At 42.1% G+C, this 21,679-nt stretch overlaps 2 protein-coding genes across 5 annotated transcripts in view; one reads left to right on the top strand and one right to left on the bottom strand.

Annotated features, from left to right (window-relative positions):
* LRRC8B (leucine rich repeat containing 8 VRAC subunit B) overlaps positions 1-1,959 on the top strand; it is a 65,088-nt gene extending 63,129 nt beyond the window's left edge. For all 4 annotated transcript variants that reach the window (XM_043878875.1, XM_043878872.1, XM_043878873.1 and 1 more), the window contains exon 5: positions 314-1,959. In XM_043878875.1, coding sequence (XP_043734810.1) covers positions 314-586 — 273 coding nt within the window. In that variant the 3' untranslated portion in view covers positions 587-1,959. The remainder of the gene's footprint in view (positions 1-313) is intronic.
* A 10,036-nt stretch (positions 1,960-11,995) lies between these two features.
* Positions 11,996-21,679, bottom strand: part of LOC122676766 (translation initiation factor IF-2-like) — a 30,796-nt gene continuing 21,112 nt past the window's right edge. The window contains exons 4-5 of the mRNA XM_043876350.1: positions 13,597-13,724; positions 11,996-12,181 (exon numbers count right to left, since the gene is read on the bottom strand). Coding sequence (XP_043732285.1) covers positions 12,172-12,181; positions 13,597-13,724 — 138 coding nt within the window. The 3' untranslated portion in view covers positions 11,996-12,171. The remainder of the gene's footprint in view (positions 12,182-13,596; positions 13,725-21,679) is intronic.

The following is a 21,679-nucleotide window of genomic DNA, read 5'->3' as shown; positions in this document are numbered from 1 at the left end:
GTTACTGGTTTGTAAATGAGTATGTAACTGATAGGTTTCCTTTGAGAGTTGAGAATTGCATTGTTAGATCTAATCGATTGCCCAGCCATATACAGCAGGGGTTTCGAAGTTCTTGGCCTCAATCCTGACTCCAGAACATCCTTATTTTTCCTGTAAGCTTCCCATCTATTTCAAATGTATCATCATTGTCATATGTACCTCTGTAAAATGTCTGGAAACGTTTTGGGGGAAAGGTAGGGGTATAAATAAATACTTGTAGTATAGTAGGCCCTCAAAAACCAGTTTTACTGGCTTCTTTTTTTTCCCTTTCCAGATTGAGATGCTTCCAGACGGGCTGTTTCAGTGCAAAAAGCTGCAGTGTTTACTCTTGGGGAAAAATAGCCTGATGAGCTTGTCACCTCACGTGGGTGAGCTGTCGAACCTTACTCATCTGGAGCTCATCGGTAATTACCTGGAAACACTTCCTCCTGAACTGGAAGGGTGTCAGTCCCTAAAACGGAGCTGCCTGATTGTCGAGGAGAATTTGCTCAATACTCTTCCTCCCCCTGTAACAGAACGTTTGCAAACATGCCTAGATAAATGTTGACCTAAAGAGAGAATAATTTTTAAAAGTACATTCCAGGGCTTTAAATGAGAACTAAAATTTCCTAAGTTATAAAGATGAACAATGGATAATTACGACTAACTATAACCAAATGTCTTATTATAATAAGGCAACTCAGTGTCTAAAACAGGTAAAAAGTATTAACACTGAAACAAAGTTTTGTGAATAATTGATCTTTAACTTATAGAGATATAAGAAGTGTACACTTGGAGGGTAGAATGGGGCCATGAAATTATTGAATCTCTACGCTGCAGTTTTTATCTTTTGAAGATGAGATATTACTTACTTGCATACTTGTTTTAACTGACTTCCTGTTTTGATATTTATCACCTAGGCCATAAACTCATCAACATAAATTCCCTTGAGGTACACTCCGCACTGTCTTTGATTTATGTTCTTAAATACTTTTAGGCAGGATGCATTGTGCTTGGCAGAGTTCCTCCTTGGCTTAGTTTTTACTTCCTGCCCCAGCTTGTTTGAGTCTTCCTTCATCTGGTTTTCTCTTAACAACAGTGATGAACCCTGAGAAAGTGCCTGCCTGTGGCCTTTGCACAGAACAGGAGCAGGGTATTTAGGACAAGTCATCCTCGGGCCATCCTGAAATTTTCATGTATCCTCTGCAACTTCTTCTTGTATATCATTGGAGCCTTTTTTATTTGCTACTAATTTTTATATCAAATGTAAAACATATAAATATTTTCTATTGTGTAATCTTGGATTCAAAATCTGTGAGAATAGTTTTTGTAAGGTACAGAGAACACATCCTTTTCTTTAAGAACTTACTATTAATATACTTGGTTTCGGCTGCTTACGAGTCTCACGTTTGTGCGCACTTGGCTCCAAAATGTTTTTGTAGTCTGCAGCTAATTATTTCTGGATAACAAAAGCCTTGTGTTTCGTGCCCTGAAATATTTGGGGGTTTCCTTCCAAGAGGATGGCCACATCATCTACCTCTCTCTTCCCTAGTTGCTGTGCTGTTGTACGGGTAACCATTCTTAATTACTTCAAAAACTGTGATGGAGGGGAGAGGTACAGATTTGGATCTTTAAAACTGATTTTCAGACACTCTGTAGAAATTAAGTAAGAGTTAAACAAAATACTTTCTTCTCCATCTGCATGATGTCTAGATAGGGTTATAATGTGAAACACTCAGCCTCTATTCATTGTTTATTGTGGGTTCTCAAAACTGACAAAGAAATAGATCTAATTAACTGAAATTCATCTCATGCCTTTGTCTGACTTTTCGGGAATACATTTTGCTCTTTTTTTTTAATAAAGAGTTTTGTGTTTGGCTTTTTATTATCATGCATATTGTGAAATGAATAAAGCCGACTGACTCATTTTGGGGAAATGTACATTTTCCATGTGTTTTTCTCTGTGTCTAGGCATTGTGATGCCATTTCAAACTATGAAATAATCTATGAACTGCACCTCGACAAAACTGGAAAACACTATGGGTAAAGAGCACTGTAAACATGGAATTGTGATGTCTGGTATGTTTTTTCCCTTGCCCTGTCCCTTCCAGAAGGATGAAAATGAGTTTTCAAATTATGGCCAAATGTAGCTTCCCTCACCTGCCACACACCTTTGAGCTGACGTTCAGAGAAAAGAATTGTTCACGTCAAATAAAATTTGAGTCATAGCTATAAAAAAAACATAAAACACCAAAAGCTGCCTAAAACACTGCTGTTTATTCTGAATGAAGAGGAACAATGTAAAAATGCAGTTCTTACCAAAACTTGCCTTTAGTCAGAACACTCAAGCTCTCAGGGACCCAGGCATAACTGATGAAACTTTCTTCTAGGACTTCAGAAAACAGATTCTGACTCTATCTAGTTTGTTATTTTCAATGTTTTTAATGTGAGATCATTGTCATTTTAATGTTTTCCATCTGTGTTGCACAGTAGAATTGTTATGTGTACCAGTTCCAGTGTTGGATAGGATTATCTTGTGTTTGGAACATGAATATGACACATGGAAATATGTTCATTTGGGGTCATATAATTACTCATAATGTGTATGAAAAATCTGATCCCTTTTGATAAGGAAAAATTTTCAAAACAAATTTCAGATTTACTACCATTCCCCTGGGGCTTTCGAGGTGGCACAGTGGTAAAGAATCGCCTGTCAATGCAGGAGCCGTGGGTTCGATCCCTGGGCTGGGGAGATGCCCTGGAGGAGGAGATGGCAACCCACTCCAGTATTCTTGCCTGGAGAATCCCATGGACAGAGGAGCCTAGCAGGCTACAGTCCATGGGGTCGCAAAAAGTCGGATATGACTGAGCAGCTGAGCACGTACACACCATTCCCCTGACAGTTTACAGCCCCTCCTGGCTGGTCACCAGGGTCTGTCCACCTGCAGAAGGCACTAGCTAAATCTTCCTTATCACCTGTCTACATTTCTGGAAGCAAATTACTATCATAATGAGTTTTGTAAGCTGCTTTCCAAACACAAGGATTTGGTTACTAGTGCAAACTCCTTTCTTGATGCATAATTTTTAAGTTAACATTTTTATTTCAATCCTACACACCAGTGTTTAGGTAGCTTTGGGAATGATGTAGCACAGATGCCATGAACTCTGAGACCACTACTCAACATTCAAAACTGTGGTGTTTGCCAACTTTAATGCAATACTGGAGCAGATCTTCATTTTGGAAGAGGATTTTCAAAGAAGCAAATGAAGTTTATTTAATTATAATTTTGAGACTAGTTGACAACTTGCTTTCCAAGAATGTGTAGTGCATTTTCCAAAAAATAAATATGGATGTTATTCAGAACAAAGTTGACAGCTTATGCTAGCCTGGATGCATTTTATTTACATACACACAGACAGATACACAATGATGAGCCTGCAGGCGCATCCCTGTGTGTACAAAATGTAATTTATTCATTTTGGATATGTGTAATATTTTTCCAAATTTGCAAGTGGTTGTAGGTTAATGCTAAAATCTTAATTATTTTTTATTCCTTACTTGTAATCATGGAGTGCTCTATTCTCTTAGCTATAATATTAAAGTGAAAAAAATGAAAGTGAAAGTCGCTCAGTCATGTCTGACTCTTTGCAACCCCATGGACTATACAGTACATGGAATTCTCCAGGCCAGAAAACTGAAGCGGGTAGCCATTCCATTCTCTAAGGGATCTTCCCAACCCAGGGACCAAACCCAGGTCTCCCAATTGCAGGCAGATTCTTTACCAGCAGAGCCACCAGGAAAGCCCAAGAATACTTATTAAAACCAAAGGCTCAGACTGGGTCAGCAACCTAGGTGGTTTTGAGCATTCCAGGTAAAGTGTAGTGAGTGTTCACTACATCAAGGTCCATCTGTGTGGCACACAGATAAGGTGTCTCCATTCTTCATCCTTCGTCTTCATTTTCTCCTGACATCACCATGTTTCACTGTCACTTAGCAAATGTTTGTGTTAAACAGGGTAGACAGAGATGCCAAGATCTCATCGTTGTGGCATAGCTCCAGTGTGTATGCTGTGGGGAGCTGCAGTGAGTTATCTGTATAAAATTATTGTTTGATAGTGGAAATATTTGTTTCTGTTCTTCGGGTGTCTCAGGATTTAAATTTTGTATGTTGAATTAAAATATTGCATAATATTGATGGGTTCAAAACCATTAAAATAATCAAACAATTATTCTGTGGGTTTAGTTTTATTTTCTTGTATTTTCAATCAAATACTCTTTCCATCTAAACTTTCTTGTAACGTTGTCCCATCCACATAAGCTATTTTGTTTTCCCTTTCTGCTCACCCACCTCCTTAAATTGATATAGTAACAGAATATATTTGTGCTAGAGAACTTGAAATAATACTGGAGCATGTATTTATTTGGGGGGAAGTCAAAGCCTATAATTATGCCTAATTGAATTGTTCTACTCAACCCATCCTTGCAGTGTTCAGAGCTGATTCAGTGATCCTTCATCCATACCAATACAACTGAGACAATGAGAATATAACTGTAAATCCACTTTGTTTTCAGGAACTGTATATTGCATCAGAATCTGTGTTTATTTCTTTCTAGAAACAAGAGGAAGTCTGGTCTGGGGAGGAGTTATTTTGCACCCTGGTTTGAATTATGAAGACATTATATACATGAAATGGCCTAAACTAATAACTGTTGCAAAATGCCCTGGATGTAATAATTTCTTCAGCTGTATCTGAAAGCTGAAGCAGTGAAAAGAAACCTGTTTAACTGGTTTCTTCCTGCCTTCTGGTCCATCACTTCTACATCCACTGAGACCTATCTACTAAGTACCTTTTGGTAATGAACTACATTTTCTTCACCTTTTTAAAAATACAAACAGTTCCATCAAAACCTAAAGTATTAGCATAGAATATAAGAGCCAAAGTACTGAGTTGAGATGGCTTCCGATTGAACTGAATTCATATTTAAATTTTGCATTTGACTTGTATAATACACTACGGGCTGAGAAAAACAATTAGGAATGCCTCCTGCATGTTACATGTTATCTCTTAACAGAGATGGTGCAATTTAAAAAATTCAGAGGGGCATAGAGTTAGCATGGGTTTGTTTGTACATATATGTATTATGTATAAACCTAAATATTCATGCTTAAATATTTTTCAAGCTCTTCGAATGTTTCACTCTCAACAAAATAAAGGGCCAATTCTGAGAAGAAATACTTTGTGTAGTTAGCTTCACAGGGAATGCTAGCATTTGTTATTTTGTTTTTGTCATATATTTTAAAATATGTACATAATTGGTTTTTGCTTCTGGTAATGAATTATTAGAAAATGTAAGATTTTGTTGTGAGCTGAATGCTTTTGGCCCTCAGGTTTACCATGTAAATCTGGATTTTAGTGTTAAATCCCTCTGCCTGAGATTTAGTACTTTGAGTGAACTTTATTGTTTTTAAAGTAACTTTTATGTAACATACAGATTCAATTTTTATAATAAATAGCAAATAAAAGCAGATTCAGTGTTGGAAGAAGTTGACTGGACTAATTTTACCTGTATACATTTATCAGTGCCCAGGTTCCAGAAGTGAGTCCCTCCTCTTGCCAGGGTTCCCTGTGCAGTTGTGTTGTTATATTGTTCACCAAATGATAGATTTCAGATTTATGTTCTGTACTTGTCTTCCAGTTGCTAAGTTGTGTCTGACTCTCTGCGACCCCATGGACTGTAGCCCGCCAAGTACCTCTGTCCATGGGATTTCCGAGGCAAGAATACTAGAGTGGGTTGCCATTTCCTCCTGCAGAGGATCTTTCTGACCCAGGGATCGAACCCACATCTCCTGTGGCTTCTGCATTGGCAGGCAGATTCTTTACCACTGAGCCACCAAGGAATGGTGGTATGACTATCATAACAGTAATGAGTTTTTAAACTATGCTACAATGGCCACCAGGCTCTGAAAACTGTTGGACTGATCCTAGAATACACTGTGGGAGGGTATGCAGTCTGTCACTCTCCTGATTCATCTGTCCAGCAGTGTCCGTCCCTTGGGACTGGTTCACAAACCAACCCATCTCTCTCCCTTTCTTCTTCTTGGCTCCTGTTTCTCCATTTGCTGTTAGTTTAGCGCTAACATTGACTAGTGGGCCAGATGAAATAAAAAGTAAAAAACTAAGGAGATGTTGAAGTTTAGGTAGGGAGAAGAGATGGAATTATCTGGTAAACCAGGTTCATAATAGTTTGAACTTTTGAACAGAAGACTTTTCCCCTCTGTCAGTCACATACTCAGACTTTCAGGAGCACATTAGGAAGCAGATACCAAGAACTGTTCTCTGCTGGAGGGCAGAACTTGGTATAGACTGAAGCAGGTTATGAAGGAAACTAGATGGCGCTATTTTCCCCTGGAAATGTACTTTAAGCAAGGCTTTCTCTCACCTCTAAATGCCTTGGGAATGGGAATATGTTGAGGGGATGAAACCAATGCCTGACCTAAGGCATCACTGCAAGGTGGTTTAGCTGGGTCCTATCCTAACAGCCCAGAAGGCAGTCACCGGCCCCCAAAATCGTGGCAACAATGGTGGGTCCACGTTCTTCACTCCTTTCCACTTTGCAAATCACTTTTCAAACATGCTGGGAAGGGAGCCTGGCTGCGCAGCAGAGGCTGTGGCCATGCTGCTGAGGCCACAGCCTGATGCTCTGGAGCTGCAGCTCATGCTTGGGTGTCTGCCCCTTGTTTGGATCCTCTGAAATCCAGGTTCCTAGCTTGTTTTCTGTGTCCCTCTCATCTCTGAGATCCAGAGAAAAGCAGTTTATCCACAGGCACAAAGCCAGAGCTTGAACTCAGCCCCATATTTACAGAAGAATATCTATACGCCAAAGAAGGATCAGAAAAAAGTCATCTTTCAACATGTGTAGTCTCTTTTTGGAAAATATAAGTCTCTCTTCACCCTGTGTTGTCTCATTATGCTCCAGATGAGAGTTCTAAGTCCTGCCTCCTAAATACCAGTAAGTACCTCTATAGAACAGCCTGCGTGCCACTGAGCTTTTCAGATTACTTCTTATATAGCAAATACCTTACATTCTGTGTGCCTTTTTACACAGGCCTGTTGTTGGTTTGTGTAGGGTTTCATGCACATCATTTTTTTTTACTCTCTGCCTCCCTCTGCCGCTGAGAAGAGAATAAATCAAATAGAGGCTTGCCTAGTTCCTATTTCTTCCCCTTTAATTCAGTTTCTCCTTGCCTGCCTCCCGAGGGAAGATCTTTAGAATTCAGTGGCCCTCACTTAATCACAGAGACTCCATTTCAAATGAGATGCACTTAGAAAGCCCTATGCAATGCCCAGCACCAGCATCAGACAGGACATGTTGGGTGCCTGGGCAGGAAACAATTTAGCAACCTTGAAACATGCTTTGAATGTTCATTTATTAGGTATTTCGTAAAGATGGGGGAGCTGGTTTTCTACTAGTAAAAATCATGGACCCTAAATAGGCTAATTATTTCCTTCTCCAAAAGCAATACTCTCACAAAAATGTGAGGTAGAGCTTAACGATGACTGAGCAGAGAGAGAGCTGGGGGTTGGGGAGATAGTGTAAATAAGTCTTAACAGCATTTCTATCAAACACCCCAACAGAGAGTCTCTTCTCCCAGGCCTCACGAGCAGGCACATCAGCTGCCGGGTCTCTCTTCTCTTTTCTTCCCCCAGAGCATCCTTCTCTTTTGACCCAACTCCTTCCCTTTCCAGATTTCAGGCGCTACACACTTCAGTGTCTGTGTCTCTGACTGGACCATTTAGCATTGTCCTAACCACATATTCCATGCTTACATAAATCACCCTTTACTAAATCCCAACTTTGAGAGTATTAAATACCCATCATATCAAGGGAGATGTTTTACTTTGTAGTCATCAAAATAAATGTCTTTGAAATCAGTGTCCAGAGGAGTATGACTGTCAGCTGGCTCAACGTGCTTGCAACCCTAGGAACTGGAAGCAAATGGGATTACACTAGGGACAGGATGGTTTCCCAGGTTCCTCAGGTTGTAGGTTTACCAGAAGAGGAGTAATAGATTTGGACCATTGAATACAACATGCTGAATAAAATAGGATGCATTTGAAAAAGTAAATAAATGTCTTTCAGTTATCAGGATTTTCCCTTCCTACAAAGTGGTTTCCTGTCACAATTTCAGATTCCAAATGATAGACTTATTCACTGTGCTGGATGGAAGTAGGACTAATTTGCAGTCCTTAGGCTAGGAACCTAATGAATTGCATATGAAAACCCAAGTTAATTGGTCCTGACCTATTATCAATTATTCCAAAAATATTTGGTGTTCTTTGTAAGTTAATACCAAAGCAAATGTTGGAACATTGCCGGGACCAAATGCCACCTGTCTGAAGGGAGTTTCCCTCTAATCTTCCCTTAAACTGGGTTAGGATTCACATCCTTGTCTTATGTGCTTATGTCTTAATGTGCTTTTACGGCATGTCCTAAAAAAACTTCACAGGTCATTTTGGGTTTGAGAAAAGAGCCGTTCTGTCACCTTTTTCATAATAGACTGAACCAGTCTCGGGCAACTGCTCTGTAAAAAAGGAAACCCAGAAGAAGGAGCCAAGTGAAAAAGCATTGATTCAGTCTGCATTCTGAGGCCTCCCTGGCCCAGTGATTCCTGGGCAGAACAATGTATTATAGACCTCATTAATGGCTTCAAACTGAGGAAAGATAAGAAATCTAATCATTTCATCCCTGCTCCTTCAGCTTGGAGTCTGCCACCTTGAGGGAAACATCACCAATAACATCATTTGCCTTCTGCATACTCCCAGGTGCCATCAGTGGTGCCTGCCAATGCAGGAGACACAGATTCGATCCCTGGGTCGGGAAGATCCCCTTGCAGAAGGAAAGGGCAACCTGCTCTAGTAGCATTGCCTGGAGTATTCCATGGACAGGAGCCTGGCAGGCTACAGTCCACGGGTCACAAAGAGTTGGACACGACTGAGCACGTGCCTCCTGCAACCAGCCAAGCACTCTGGTAGGTTCTTCATGTGTGCTGTCTCAGTCCATCCAGCAACCTTATTTGGTGTGTGATTCCCAATTTACAGATAAGACAGCAAACTTAAAAATGAGAACTTTCCCAACATCTTGTGACTGTTCAGAAGAGGAATCCAATTTAATTTACAGGTCTGCCAAAGCTCTTTCTACAGAGATTTAGGTAAACAGCACCCAGGATGAGCACTTCACCCTCCCACCCACCTGAGTATTTGAAGACTCACAGATCATGCTCTGCTCTTCAGAGCTCACTGGTCTCCTCTTGGTAGCTTTAAGCCTGTTGCTTCCTCCTGTTCCATAACTATCTTAGTTTGTCTTCTCCTGAACCAATGAGTCACTTCCTGTCCCTACTATTTCCCCCATCCTTTCCTAGGATCACAGAGGTTTCCAGCAGAAGAAACCATGGAGACTTTTTAGACGAGGAAAGCCTAGGTGACCTGTCTGAGACCACAAGCCCAGTGCCTGAGAGAGCTGGCCCCGAACTCTGCGTGTCCCCCTGTTTAGTGCTCTTCTCAGGAGCACAGGAGTCCATAACAGGGGTCTCCAACTCCCAGGCCATGAACCAGTACCCATCTGTGGCACATTAGGAACCAGGCCACCCAGCAGGATGTGAGTGGTGGGCAAGTGAGTGACGCTTCATCTGTATTTACAATCACTCCCCATTGCTTGCAACCTTCTGATTCATGGGAAAATTGTCTTCCATGAATCCAGTCCCTGGTGCCAAAAAGGTTGGAGTGTGCTGTGCTTAAGTCGCCTCAGTCCTGTCCAACTCTGCAATTCCTATGGACTATAGCCGCCAGGCTCCTCTGTCCTTGGGATTCTCCGGGCAAGAATACTGGAGTGGGTTGCCATTTCCTCCTCCAGGGGATCTTCCCATCCCAGGGATCAAACCCACCTCCTGCATTGGCAGGCGGGTTCTTTGCCACTAGTGCCACTTGGGAAGATCCGCTGGTCTAAAACCAAAGCCTAGTGGAAGAGCCAAGACTAGCACCCAAACTTCCTCCCTAACTGCAAGTCCTGTGCCTTCTCTAACAAGCTGCATTCATTTTGACTGTGTCCTGTATCCCGATAATAACACTTTCAGTGCAGAGCACAGTGCTCAAAGCAGGGCCCAAAGCACTTGAGGCTCCTATCCCCACTTCACTTATCAGACAGCTAGGCTCTGAAAGGAGCCATCAATAATTAATCATGATTGAGAACTTTTGAGTTCAATGGCCATAGACTTTATAAATGTGTTTAAAATGTGTTAAGATAGGCACGGTCTCCACTGACAGAAAAGAGAAATCAATCCAGGATGGTATATAGCGAGTATGTGGCAGACCCAGGGTTTGAACTGGAGACTCTACCACCAAAGCACTGCTTTTTGTATACTGCATACTGCCAAGATCATGTGACAAGCAAGTGATGGCGGTGTGAGAGCAGCCTAGGATTTCAGCATCTGATCCAGTATTCTGTCCTTCAGACTGTGCAGACATGCTGGGAAAGGATTGATATGCACACAGATATATCCATATACACACACACATCACTTCAAACACCCTTTAGGATAAATACAACAATTCCATCCAAACGACTAATGTAATTTTAAACTTCGTGGTTATTTTTGAAACTGCAGAGTTTTTCTTTCAATGTCCTAATCTAAACTATGAGCACATGTGCTCTCGTCAGAGGAACAGAGTGCCATTCTGAGTTTCAGACCCTGTGGGAGATGATGGATGAAGACCTTATCCTGTTAAAAAAAGAGTTGTCAATATTGTGGATCTTGCTTCAAGGTGCTCATGGGGCTCCCAATCAGTTTGGGTTTAATACAGAATTGCTGTTATAGTTTAACTCCCTGAGAATCTTGGTTTATTATACAGAGATGCTGGCAGACATTTTAGACTTGCAAAATGACTACCAATCAAAGTTCAGGCTAAACTGATTCTAAATTCATTCTGCTGATGTGGACTTTTGGAGAGTGCAGAGGAGGGGTGGTTGATGCTGTCCTTATTGAATTCCTGCTGTGCTCTGGATAAGGAGGTGTGTTCCTCACACCAAGCTGGTGACGTGTCGCTCCCTGGCTCTGCATATTGGCTGAACATACCCCCTAAACATGGAGAAAGCCTCACCTCAGACTCTAAGAACCCACTCCTTGAAGCCTTGGTTCACTTGGCATTTCCCCTTGCTTTCTTCAGAACGCCTGCCCTTCAAGACAAGGGCACATCAGACCCACTGTGAGCTGCCCAATCAACCGCCTCCAAGGCCCTTCACACAGTCGAACTGTATCTCTCACATGACCTTCCATCCCAGCCACCGAGCTCGGCTCAGGAAACAAGTGACTTTGCAGCATCACATTAGCTGCTTTTATAGTCTTCTAGAAGATGAAAGAAATTGGCCCGCCTCCCTTTTTCTTTCTGATGATGAGTCTAATTCCCCCAGCTAGAAAAGAGTGCCCACTGAGTTTTTTTTTTTTTTTTTTTTTTTTTTGCAAGATTGAAAATGAGCCAAATGGCTCAGATGCTGCCTCAGATAATCAGCAGGGGCCCCAGCTGAGCCCCTGGCTAGAGTGGTTACAGGGAATCCCTTCCTTGGAGAGAGCTGTGGCTCGGGAGTTTGGACATGTTGAGGATGCCAGGGGCCAGCTCATAGTGGGAGAGAAAGTGGGATCCTTGTGACTTTTAGGATTTGGCATCGGCCCTTGCAACTGCCATTTCCAGTGTGATCTGTGGGTGCCTGTGTGCTAGGGTCCCCATCTAACAGAGCCTAATGAGAGGGTGAGCTTAGGTGTTCCCTGGGGCGCCTTCCAACTCCTGTATTCTGATCTACGTAAGATGCTCAGTAAGTGGGAAGTGTTGATCAGGGTTATTATTGAGTAATTTTCTTAAGAGCTTGAGCATGTCATACATTTAATTTTTAGCTTTATAAATGACTCATTTTTATGGCATGTGAACAAGACTTTTATTCACTTAAGAACCTACTGCATAACAGCAGGTGAGGGAGGATGGGATGGTTTTAAAGGGTTGTTCTGCCAAGCCTCCCATCAAGAGAACCAGATGTGCGGTGAGAAGGAGCCATGGAGGGCAGGGCAGATAGGTGCATTCCCAGGAGGTCCTATGTCATCTCAGGTTACAGTTCCCTGTAAGGAGAAAAGACCTTGGGTGGCATGGGTAAAAAGGTGACCTGGGAGGTACTTGACCCTCTTGGGCTTTTAACAGCAAAGCACGAAATCCAAGGCTGATCCATCACCACTGATGTCCAGCCCAGAGTCTAACCTGAGACCAACTGCTGCCTCCAAGTTTTCAGTCCTTTGGTTTCTGTTTCATGGGGCTCTGGGCCTAAGTGTTCCATCAGCTAACAGGCTCAAGCTGCAGAGACATGCTTCCAGGCTTGGGTCCACTGAGAGGTGTCAGCTCCTCCCTTCTTTAAGGGTACAGCCCCAGCAGGGTGCCAGCGCCAAGGGCAGACTCGGCTGGCTGATCTGACCCATGACTGGCAGCCCTGGAGCTGTGTGTTATGCACCTATTTTGTGCCCTGGTACCTGGCTCAAGACTGCTCCAGGCCTAGGTGTGAACTCGGCTGTTTAGAAGAGGAGAAGGCAAGCCCCTTGTCTTAAAGCTGGGCTGTCAGCCGGCTACACCCCGGGTTGGAATCTTATCTCTACCAGTGAGATCTGGGTAATCTTACCTCTCTGAGCCTCAGTTTCCTCATCTGTAAAGTGTAGACTCTATCCCACAAATATTTAGTGCCTGCTCCCACACAGGGACTACCTTAGGTATTGAGGATACAGTGGGATCAATAAGGACAAGACAAACAGCGTCCCACCCTCATGAAAACAGACCTCCCTTGGTCTCAAGAGGATTCCAGGAGATTAAGTACAAGGCTTAGCATCATGTTCAACCCCAGTGAGTGTTTACGGCATGTTAGTGGTCATGAGTTTTCCTCCCAAAGATAGATGGTAGAAAATCTTTTAAAATGTATTCTTTCTCGTCTTTACACATGTGTTTCTCTTCCATGTTCCATTTGTCTAACTAATCTGAGTTCTTCCGTTTCTTGGGTTTAATGGTCGCTTCCCCAGCACAGCAGCTGTCTGACCAGATCCACATTCAGGCTCCCCTGTTGTATGTTCTCATGGCGACTGGCACTCTGCTTTGAGGTAGCCATCCCCTTGGCTATAGTTATTGCTCGTTTAATGTCTGTGTTCCTGACTAGACTGTAAATCTGGTGTGGACAGCACCCATGGCTGCCTGAAGCGTCAGCACCAGGCTTTGAGATTCTCCGTGAATATCTGCCAATCGGACTGGCCTGATCCATTAGGAGCACACGGCCCCTTTCTTTCCTCCTTCTTTTCTCTCTGCTCATATGAAGAGGACAGACAGCCAAGAGATGGCTGAGAAAACCAGCCATGTCCTGGACAGCACCCACATCTCCCTGGAAGCAATCAGGTAACCAGGAAGGTATCAGTTACCTGATATCAGGAATCAGTCAGGTAACCATATTAAGATGCAGAGGAAGGCAAGAAGGGTTCCCTGTTGGCCCCAAGCGTGTACCCACCACCACACGGGGCACTGCTGAGAACAGGGCAGGCAGAGCCTTCTCTGAGACCATGTACCACAGTCACGCTTGTCTGTTCTTCCACAGTCAGATTGTGTGATTAAAGGAAGAAGTCTTGTCTCTTGTAGCTATAGAGAGAAGGTTGAGAAAATGAAATCCGACTCCACATGACTGGAATGATATTAGCAGCAGAAATGTAACCATGTTGACTTTTCACTCTGTCACCCAGAATGACAGGAGCCGCCCCCTCCAACCTCCCACCTCAGTACCTTGAGAAAGAGACACAGTCATTTACATGTGACTCACTGGAAATGTTCATATTCTTGCCCTCTAGTACACTGTGAGGCTTAACAAAGCAGCACTGTGACCTGACCCCAGTGATTTGCTTCTGGCCAGCACCCAAACCCTCAGGGCAGTGCTGGACTTCCCACATGCATTCCTGTAGGCCCCCCACAGGGAAGGGCAGGGAGCGCACGGCGGGCCACTGGGCCAGGCCTTCCCAAACCTCCATGCCTTTGCCCACCCTGTTGTCTCACTCAGAGGCCCCTTCTTTCAATATAAATTTGGAAGATTATCTATCATCTATATACTATTTAAAGAGATGGGAATATCATACCATCTGACCTGCCTCTTGAGAAATCTGTATATAGGTCAAGAAACAACAGTAGAACTGGACATGGAACAACGTACTGATTCCAAACAGGAAAGGAGTACGTCAAGGCTATATACAGTCACCCTGCTTATTTAACTTATATGCAGGCTACACCATGCAAAATGCCAGGCTGGATGAAGCTCAAGCTGGAATCAAGATTGCTGGGAGAAATATCAACAACCTCAGATACATAGATGATACCACCCTTATGGCATAAGGCAAAGAAGAACTAAAGAGCCTCTTGATGAACGTGAAAGAGGAGAGTGAAAAAGTTGGCTTAAAACTCAACATTCAGAAAACTAAGATCATGGCATCCAGTCCCATCACTTCATGGCAAATAGATGGGGAAACAGTGGAAACATTGGCTGACTTTATTTTTCTGGGCTCCAAAATCACTGCAGATGGTGACTGCAACCATGAAATTAAAAGACACTTGCTCCTTGGAAGTAAAGCTATGACAAACCTAGACAGCATATTAAAAAGGAGAGACATTACTTTGCCAACAAAGGTCCATAGAGTCAAAGCTATGGTTTTTCCAGTTGTCATGTATGGATGTGAGAGTTGGACTATAAAGAAAACTGAGCACCGAAGAATTAATGCTTTTGAACTGTGGTACTGAAGACTCTTAAGAGTCTCTTGGACTGCAAGGAGACCAAACCAGTCAATCCTAAAGGAAATCAGTCCTGAATATTCATTGGGAGGACTGATGTTGAAGTTGAAACTCCAGTACTTTGGCCACCTGATGCAAAGAACTGACTCATTGGAAAAGACCCTGATGCTGGGAAAGATTGAAGGCAGGAGGAGAAGGGGATGACAGAGGATGAGATGGTTCGATGGCATCACCAACTCAGCCGACATGAGTTTGAGCAAGCTCTGGGAGTTGGTGATGGACAGGGAAGCCTGGCGTGCTGCAGTCCATGGGGTCGCAAAGAGTCGGACACGACTGAGCAACTGAACTGATCTATCTCCCTACCTCTCTATCTACCTGGCAATCAATTTCTCAAACCTGCATTCATTCTTCAAGATTAAGACAAAATATTTTGTCTCTGACCACCTTCCTTCCCTCAAGTTACAGTTCAGTGCTTTTATTCTTAAACTTTATAAAAATGTAGTGAAGTTATTTTAGATTTCCTCCTCACTAAACTGACAACAGAAACCAAATCTTGTTAATCTTTCTTTTCCTTTCAATTAGTAGAGTGCCTAGCACATTGTAGGTACAGAATGAATGAAAAGCAGAAGTTTAGGCATTGGCACGGAGAAGGAAATGGCAACCCACTCCAGTGTTCTTGCCTGGAGAATCCCAGGAACGGGGGAGCCTGATGGGCTGCCGTCTATGGGGTCACACAGAGTCGGACATGACTGAAGCAACTTAGCAGCAGCAGCAGCAGGCATTGGCAAACCTAATCCCAGGACCAGGGGGTCAGCCAGAAAGCCCAAGGAGAAGTACACATGCCAGAAACTGCTTGTGGGTACTTTTTGTGGACAGACTGTGAATACGATAAGCCTTCAAAGGCTTGTGGGCACGTGAACAACATGAGGAAGTAGAACTTTGGGTGCAGACTTTGAGGGCATAATGGGAATGATGAGGTTATGGTATGAAAATCTTTTGCTTATTCTACAGATGAGAGAACTGAAGCTTGAGAATGTTAAATGTTTCTGTAAAAACTCACACTGCTGGTAAACAAATCTTGCTTAGAATCCAGATCTGATTTCAGAGGTTGTATTTTTAGATACTATGCAGAAACTCAACCAAATCTGCAAACACCATCTTGAACTAACATCCTTTAGGTCTTCAGGGAACATTCTCCTAGCTTGTTAAGTGACTCCAGCATGTCACTAACCCTGACTATGCCTACTTCAGTTTCCTCTTCAGTAAAATGAGAAGCATTGAGGTAGGTGACTATAAAGGAAGTTTCTGGCTCTGATTCTCTCTGAAATGCAAATGGTTTCCTAATCTGGGGATCAGTGTGGTCAAAACATAAGTGTACTTGTGTATTGGCTCTGAAAAACTTTTTCACAGGTTGCAATCGTGACTCCAAAACACAACAAAGACTGTGAAATACGATCTTTAGCATTTCTTAGAGGTCTAGTCATTCTTCCCAAATGGGCAGTTAAAATATGCTCAGGCACTAAAGCATGACTGTTGAATTCACAGAAATCATCTGTTTATCTGAACAGTCATACTCAAGTCACAGCAAAGCTTTCACTTGCTCTCTACTGCCTTAGGGTCTTTATTCTACCTGTAATTCTGTATCATAGTGAAAGTTCAGCATTACACTACTCCGACCTGTGGCACCTCCCTCCAACCCACCCCATAAGTCTCCATCAGACATAAATGCATTTCTCTGCATTCAGGCTGAATCTTAGGGTAGAGGGCCTCTGAAAATGTCGGTGTGGTTCAGGATGAACTTCACAGTGAAAAGTTTCCGCCCAAACCACTGACTAACATCCCGTTGTTTTCATCAAATCTATGTAGTCCCTCCTTTGATTTGGCTTTCATTTGGAGTGATCTGTCCGATGCCATTTTTCTGAAACATTCAGAACAAGATACAATCTCATTTTGGTCAGTGACATAGAGTGGACCTTTCAGAGCATAAAGAAACATCTGTCCTCCATCTGCAGTGCCTAAAAAATACGACTTTCAATAGAGTACATTGTAGGACTCTAATGCCTTTAAAGGGCAAGAAATCCATTTCTGACTGAAATCTCCATAAATATGTCTAACAGAATATTTTCCTCTTACATACTGTTTTTCAAAGAGCATTTCAAAGGCCATTAGTGCAGAGCATTTAATAAGAACATAATCTTTAGGTTCAACCAGACCTGGTTCAAATACTTTTTCTGTCATGTAGTAGCTGTGTGATCCTGGAAAGTGACTCAATCCTGATAATTTTAGATTTTCTCAGGGATGTAAAATAGAATAATTGTACCTGCCCTGGGAGATAATGTTGTCAAAGAGAATGATATGTGTGTGTGTGTGTGCGTTAGTTGCTCAGTCATGTTCGGCTCTTCACAACCCCATGGACTATAGCCCGCCAGGCTCCTCTGTCCATGGGATATCCCAGGAAAGAAAACTGGAGTGGGTAGCCATTCCCTTCTCCCGACCTAGAATTGGGAGATCTTCCCGACCTAGGGATCAAACCAGGTCTCCTGTATTGCAGGCGGACTCTACCATCTGAATCACCAGGGAAGCCCGAGTGACACTTAGTCGGGCACTAAATAAACATCAGTTGTTCCTACTTCATTGTTGCTATTGTTAATCCTCGGGGCAGAGTGGCCTGATTTCTCAGGCAGCTGAAAGAACACAGGATTTGGAATTAGAAGACTTGAATTTGCACCCTGCCACTGCTGCTTACTAGTTGTGTGGCCTTGGGGAAACTACTGAATCCTCCTCAACTCAGCTTCCTCACCATAAAAGAAGGAATATAAAAACTGATGCCAAAAGCTCAACTTCTCTGCACACCGGTGCCAAATCAAATCTCAGAGATCAGAATGTAGTACAGAAGGATAGCTTTATTACTTTGCCAGGCAAAGGTGCCTGCCTCAGAAAACCTTGTGTCCCCCACATGGAAAGGATAGTGAGAAGTTTTATAGTAATGCTTCATAGAGGGCTTGTGATCAGCTCATGGATGCTCTTCCGATATGTTGATGGTGAGGTAAGGCAGAGTCTGCATCATCAGCCTTCAGGTTTCAATTGGTCTAGGGTCTACAGGCTTGTGGGCAGCATACAATGGTTAATTGTAACTTCTTCCACCTGGAGGGGGTTTGGTATCTGCAAAACAACTCAGACATTGTTGTGTGTATCCATTGATGGGGAAACAGGACCTTGTTTCTCTGGACTGTTTATCACTAGTCTAGCATGCCCTTCCTTCCCTAATTAACAACGGCTTGAATCTGCTCATTAGGACTCAGGAAGGTCATAAGGCTGAATAAAGGTTATTTCCTATAATCAAAGAAATGGGTGACACAGAAAGGCTTTGTGTCCAGGAGCCCCCACAGCGCCCTGTTTGGTATCAAAACTAACTTGTGAGGTGCAAATGAGCTGGTTTATGTGAAATATACTTGCCAACTGTCAAACTCTAAGCGTTTAGCATTAGCATTATTTTGTCATTGTTAATACTATGGGCTGAATGTAAATGTCCCCCCAAAATGCGTATGTTGAAACCCTAACTCCCAATGTGATCATGTTAGGAGGTGGGGTTTGGGCAATAATTAGATTTAGGTGAGGTCATGAGGGTGAAGCCTCTAGGATAGGATTAGTGCCCTTATAAGAAGAGAGAGTCTGGAGCTCGCTCTCCTCCCCCACTCCCCACCTCTCTTTTTTTAAATTATTTTTTAATTGATGTGTAATTGCTTTATAGAATTTTGTTGTTTCCTATCAAACCTCAACATGAATCAGCCATAGGTATACACATATCCCCTTGCTCTTGAGCCTCCCCTCCTATCTCCCTCCCATCCCACCCCTCGAGGTTGATACAGAGCCCCTGTTTGAGTTCCCTGAGACATACAGCAAATTCCCGTTGGCCATCTATTTTACATGTGGTAATGTAAGTTTCCATGTTACTCTCTCCATACATCTCACCCTCTCCTTCCCTCTCCCCATGTCCATAAGTCTGTTTTCTTTCTTTCTCCATTGCTGCCCTGCAAATAAATTCTTTGGTACCATCTTTATAGATTCCATATATATGTCTTAGTATATGATATTTATCTTTCTCTTTCTGACTTACTTCACTCTGTATAATAGGCTCTATGTTCATCCACCTCATTAGAACTGACTCAAATGTGTTCCATTATATGGCTGAGTAATATTCCATTGTGTATTTGTACCACAATTTCTTTATCCATTCATCTGTCGATGAATGGATCTAGGTGCTTCCATGTTCTAGCTATTATAAACAGTGCTGCGATGAACACTGGGGTACATGTGTCTTTTTCAATTTTAGTTTCCTCAGTGTGTATGCCTAGAAGTGGGATTGCTGGGTCATATGGTGGTTTTATTCCTAGTTTTTAAAAAAAACTCCATGTCATCTTCCACAGTGGTTGTATCCATTTACATTCCCACCAACAGTGGAAGAGCATTCCCTTTTCTCCACATCCTCTCCAGCATTTATTGTTTGTAGACTTTTTGATGAGGGCCATTCTGACTAGTGTGAGGTGATATCTCATTGTAGTTTTGATTTGCATTTCTCTAATAGTGAGCAATGATGAGCATCTTTTCACATGTTTGTTAGCCATCTGTATGTCTTCTTTGGAGAAATGTCTGTTGAGGTCTTTTCCCCAATTTTTGATTGGGTTATTTTTCTGGTATTGAGTTGTATGAGCTGCTTGTATATTTTGGAAATTAATCTTTTGTCAGTTGTTTCATTTGCTATTATTTCCTCTGATTCTGAGGGCTGTTTTTTCATCTTGCTTATAGTTTCCTTTGCTGTGCAAAATCTTTTTAAGTTTAATCAGGTCCCACTTGTTTACTTTTGTTTTTATTTCTATTACTCTAGGCAGTGGGTCATAGAGGATCTTGCTTGGAGTCATCAAGAGTTCTGCCTATGTTTTTCTCTAAGAATTTTATAGTTTCTGGTCTTACATTTAGGTCTTGAATACATTTTGAGCTTATCTTTGTGTATAGTGTTAGGAAGTGTTCTAATTTCATTCTTTTACATGTAGCTGTCCAGTTTTCCCAGCACCATTTATTGAAGAGGCTGTCTTTGCCCCCATTGTATATTCTTGCCTCTTTTGTCAAAAATAAGGTTTCTGGGCTATCTTGTTCCATTTGTCTATATTTCTGTTTTTGTGCCAGTACCATACTGTCTTGATGACTGTAGCTTTGTAGTATAATCTGAAGTCAGAAAGGTTGACTTCCTGAAGGACCAGCTCCATTCTTCTTTCTCAAGATTGCTTTGGCTATTTAGGGTCTTTTGTGTTTCTATATGAATTGTGAAATTTTTTGGTCTAGTTTTGTGAAAAACACCACTGGTAATTTGATAGGGATCGCATTGAATCTGTAGATTACATTTGGTAGGATAGTCATTTTCACAATATCGATTCTTCCTACCCAGGAGCATGGAATATCTCTTCATCTGTTTATGTCATCTTTGATTTCTTTTATCAGTGTCTTATAATTTTCTCTACACAATTCTTTTGTCTCCTTAGGTAGATTTATTTCTAGATATTTTATTCTTTTTTGTTGCAATAGTGAATGGGATTGATTTCTTACTATTTGTAATTTTTCATATTGGTATATAGGAATGCAAGTGATTTCTGTGTACTGATTTCGTATCCTCTCCTCCTCATCTTAATTCATCTGTCTACAAACCAGGAAGAGGGCCCTCACCAATAACTGAATGTTGACCTTGGACTTCCGGCCTCTGGAATTGTGAGAAAGACATGGCTGTTGTTTAAGCCACCCAATCTGTGATATTTTGTGAGAGCAGTCTAAACAGACTAAGACAACACCACCACCATCTGATTTTTTTTTTCAGAAGTTTTCATTTACAAAAGTCTTGATTACGTGCTCAAGTGATGATAACTGATTTCCACTCAGCCTCTGAAGTGAGGGTTCTGGGACAGACTAAAGGAGCACTGAGGGTCTTCCCCAACAAAACACCACCATTACGTATTAGGTGTGTGAATTAGTGCTGATCTCCGAGAACATTTAATGTTCACATGTCTGAAGAGATGCTGAGGCAGAAAAGGGTTGTTGACTATGGTCTCTGCCTATTGTGTGTTGTTTTTCTGCTATAATTGTTAGGTTTGTCATATTTCACCTCCTCCACATCCCCACCCCCACCACGTTTAAAACAACTGGCAATCCAGCTCCTCCTACTTTCCTGGGAGTCTGATCCTTCTGTCCTGCCCATAGGGTGGAAGTCCTTGGGCTTAGGGCTTTAAAACCAGCCAAACTTGTTTGAAGCCTGCTTTCCCGACTTTCTGTGTTACCTTGCTCAAGTCACTTAACTTTGCCACACCTCCATTTTCTCATATGCACAATGGGAGAGACTACTTGGTTGGGAAAAGTCAATAAGACAGTACATTTAAAATTCTGAGAGCCACATCTGTCAGCCAGGGTCACTCACCAGCTTCACCCTCCTTCCTGGAGTTCTTGTATTATCCCTGCTTGCTTCTTTTACCTGATTATTGCCACCTCTCCAGGACTTTTGGTGAGATGATCCCCAACAGAGTCAGCAACTATTGTGAGCCTGTAAGAAAGTATTCTTGAAAAAAAAAAAAAAAGAAAGTATTCTTGGGGAAATACTAATCAATACTGTATCTCAGTAAAAACAATAGACTTTATTAAATATATATGCTGATTGAATATTTCAAAGAGAGAGTGTGCAAGCTTGGATATTCACAATATCTCTGGTGGATATATACACAAAAAAGGTAACACTGTAGACTCTTTTCTCTGCATATCTTTTTGTATTTTCTTTTAATTTT

The sequence above is a fragment of the Cervus elaphus genome, chromosome 20 (assembly GCF_910594005.1).
Source record: "Cervus elaphus chromosome 20, mCerEla1.1, whole genome shotgun sequence".
Taxonomy (NCBI): Eukaryota; Metazoa; Chordata; class Mammalia; order Artiodactyla; family Cervidae; genus Cervus; species Cervus elaphus.
The sequence above is the reverse complement of the archived record's forward strand: the minus strand, read 5'-3'. Positions and strand labels throughout refer to the sequence as shown.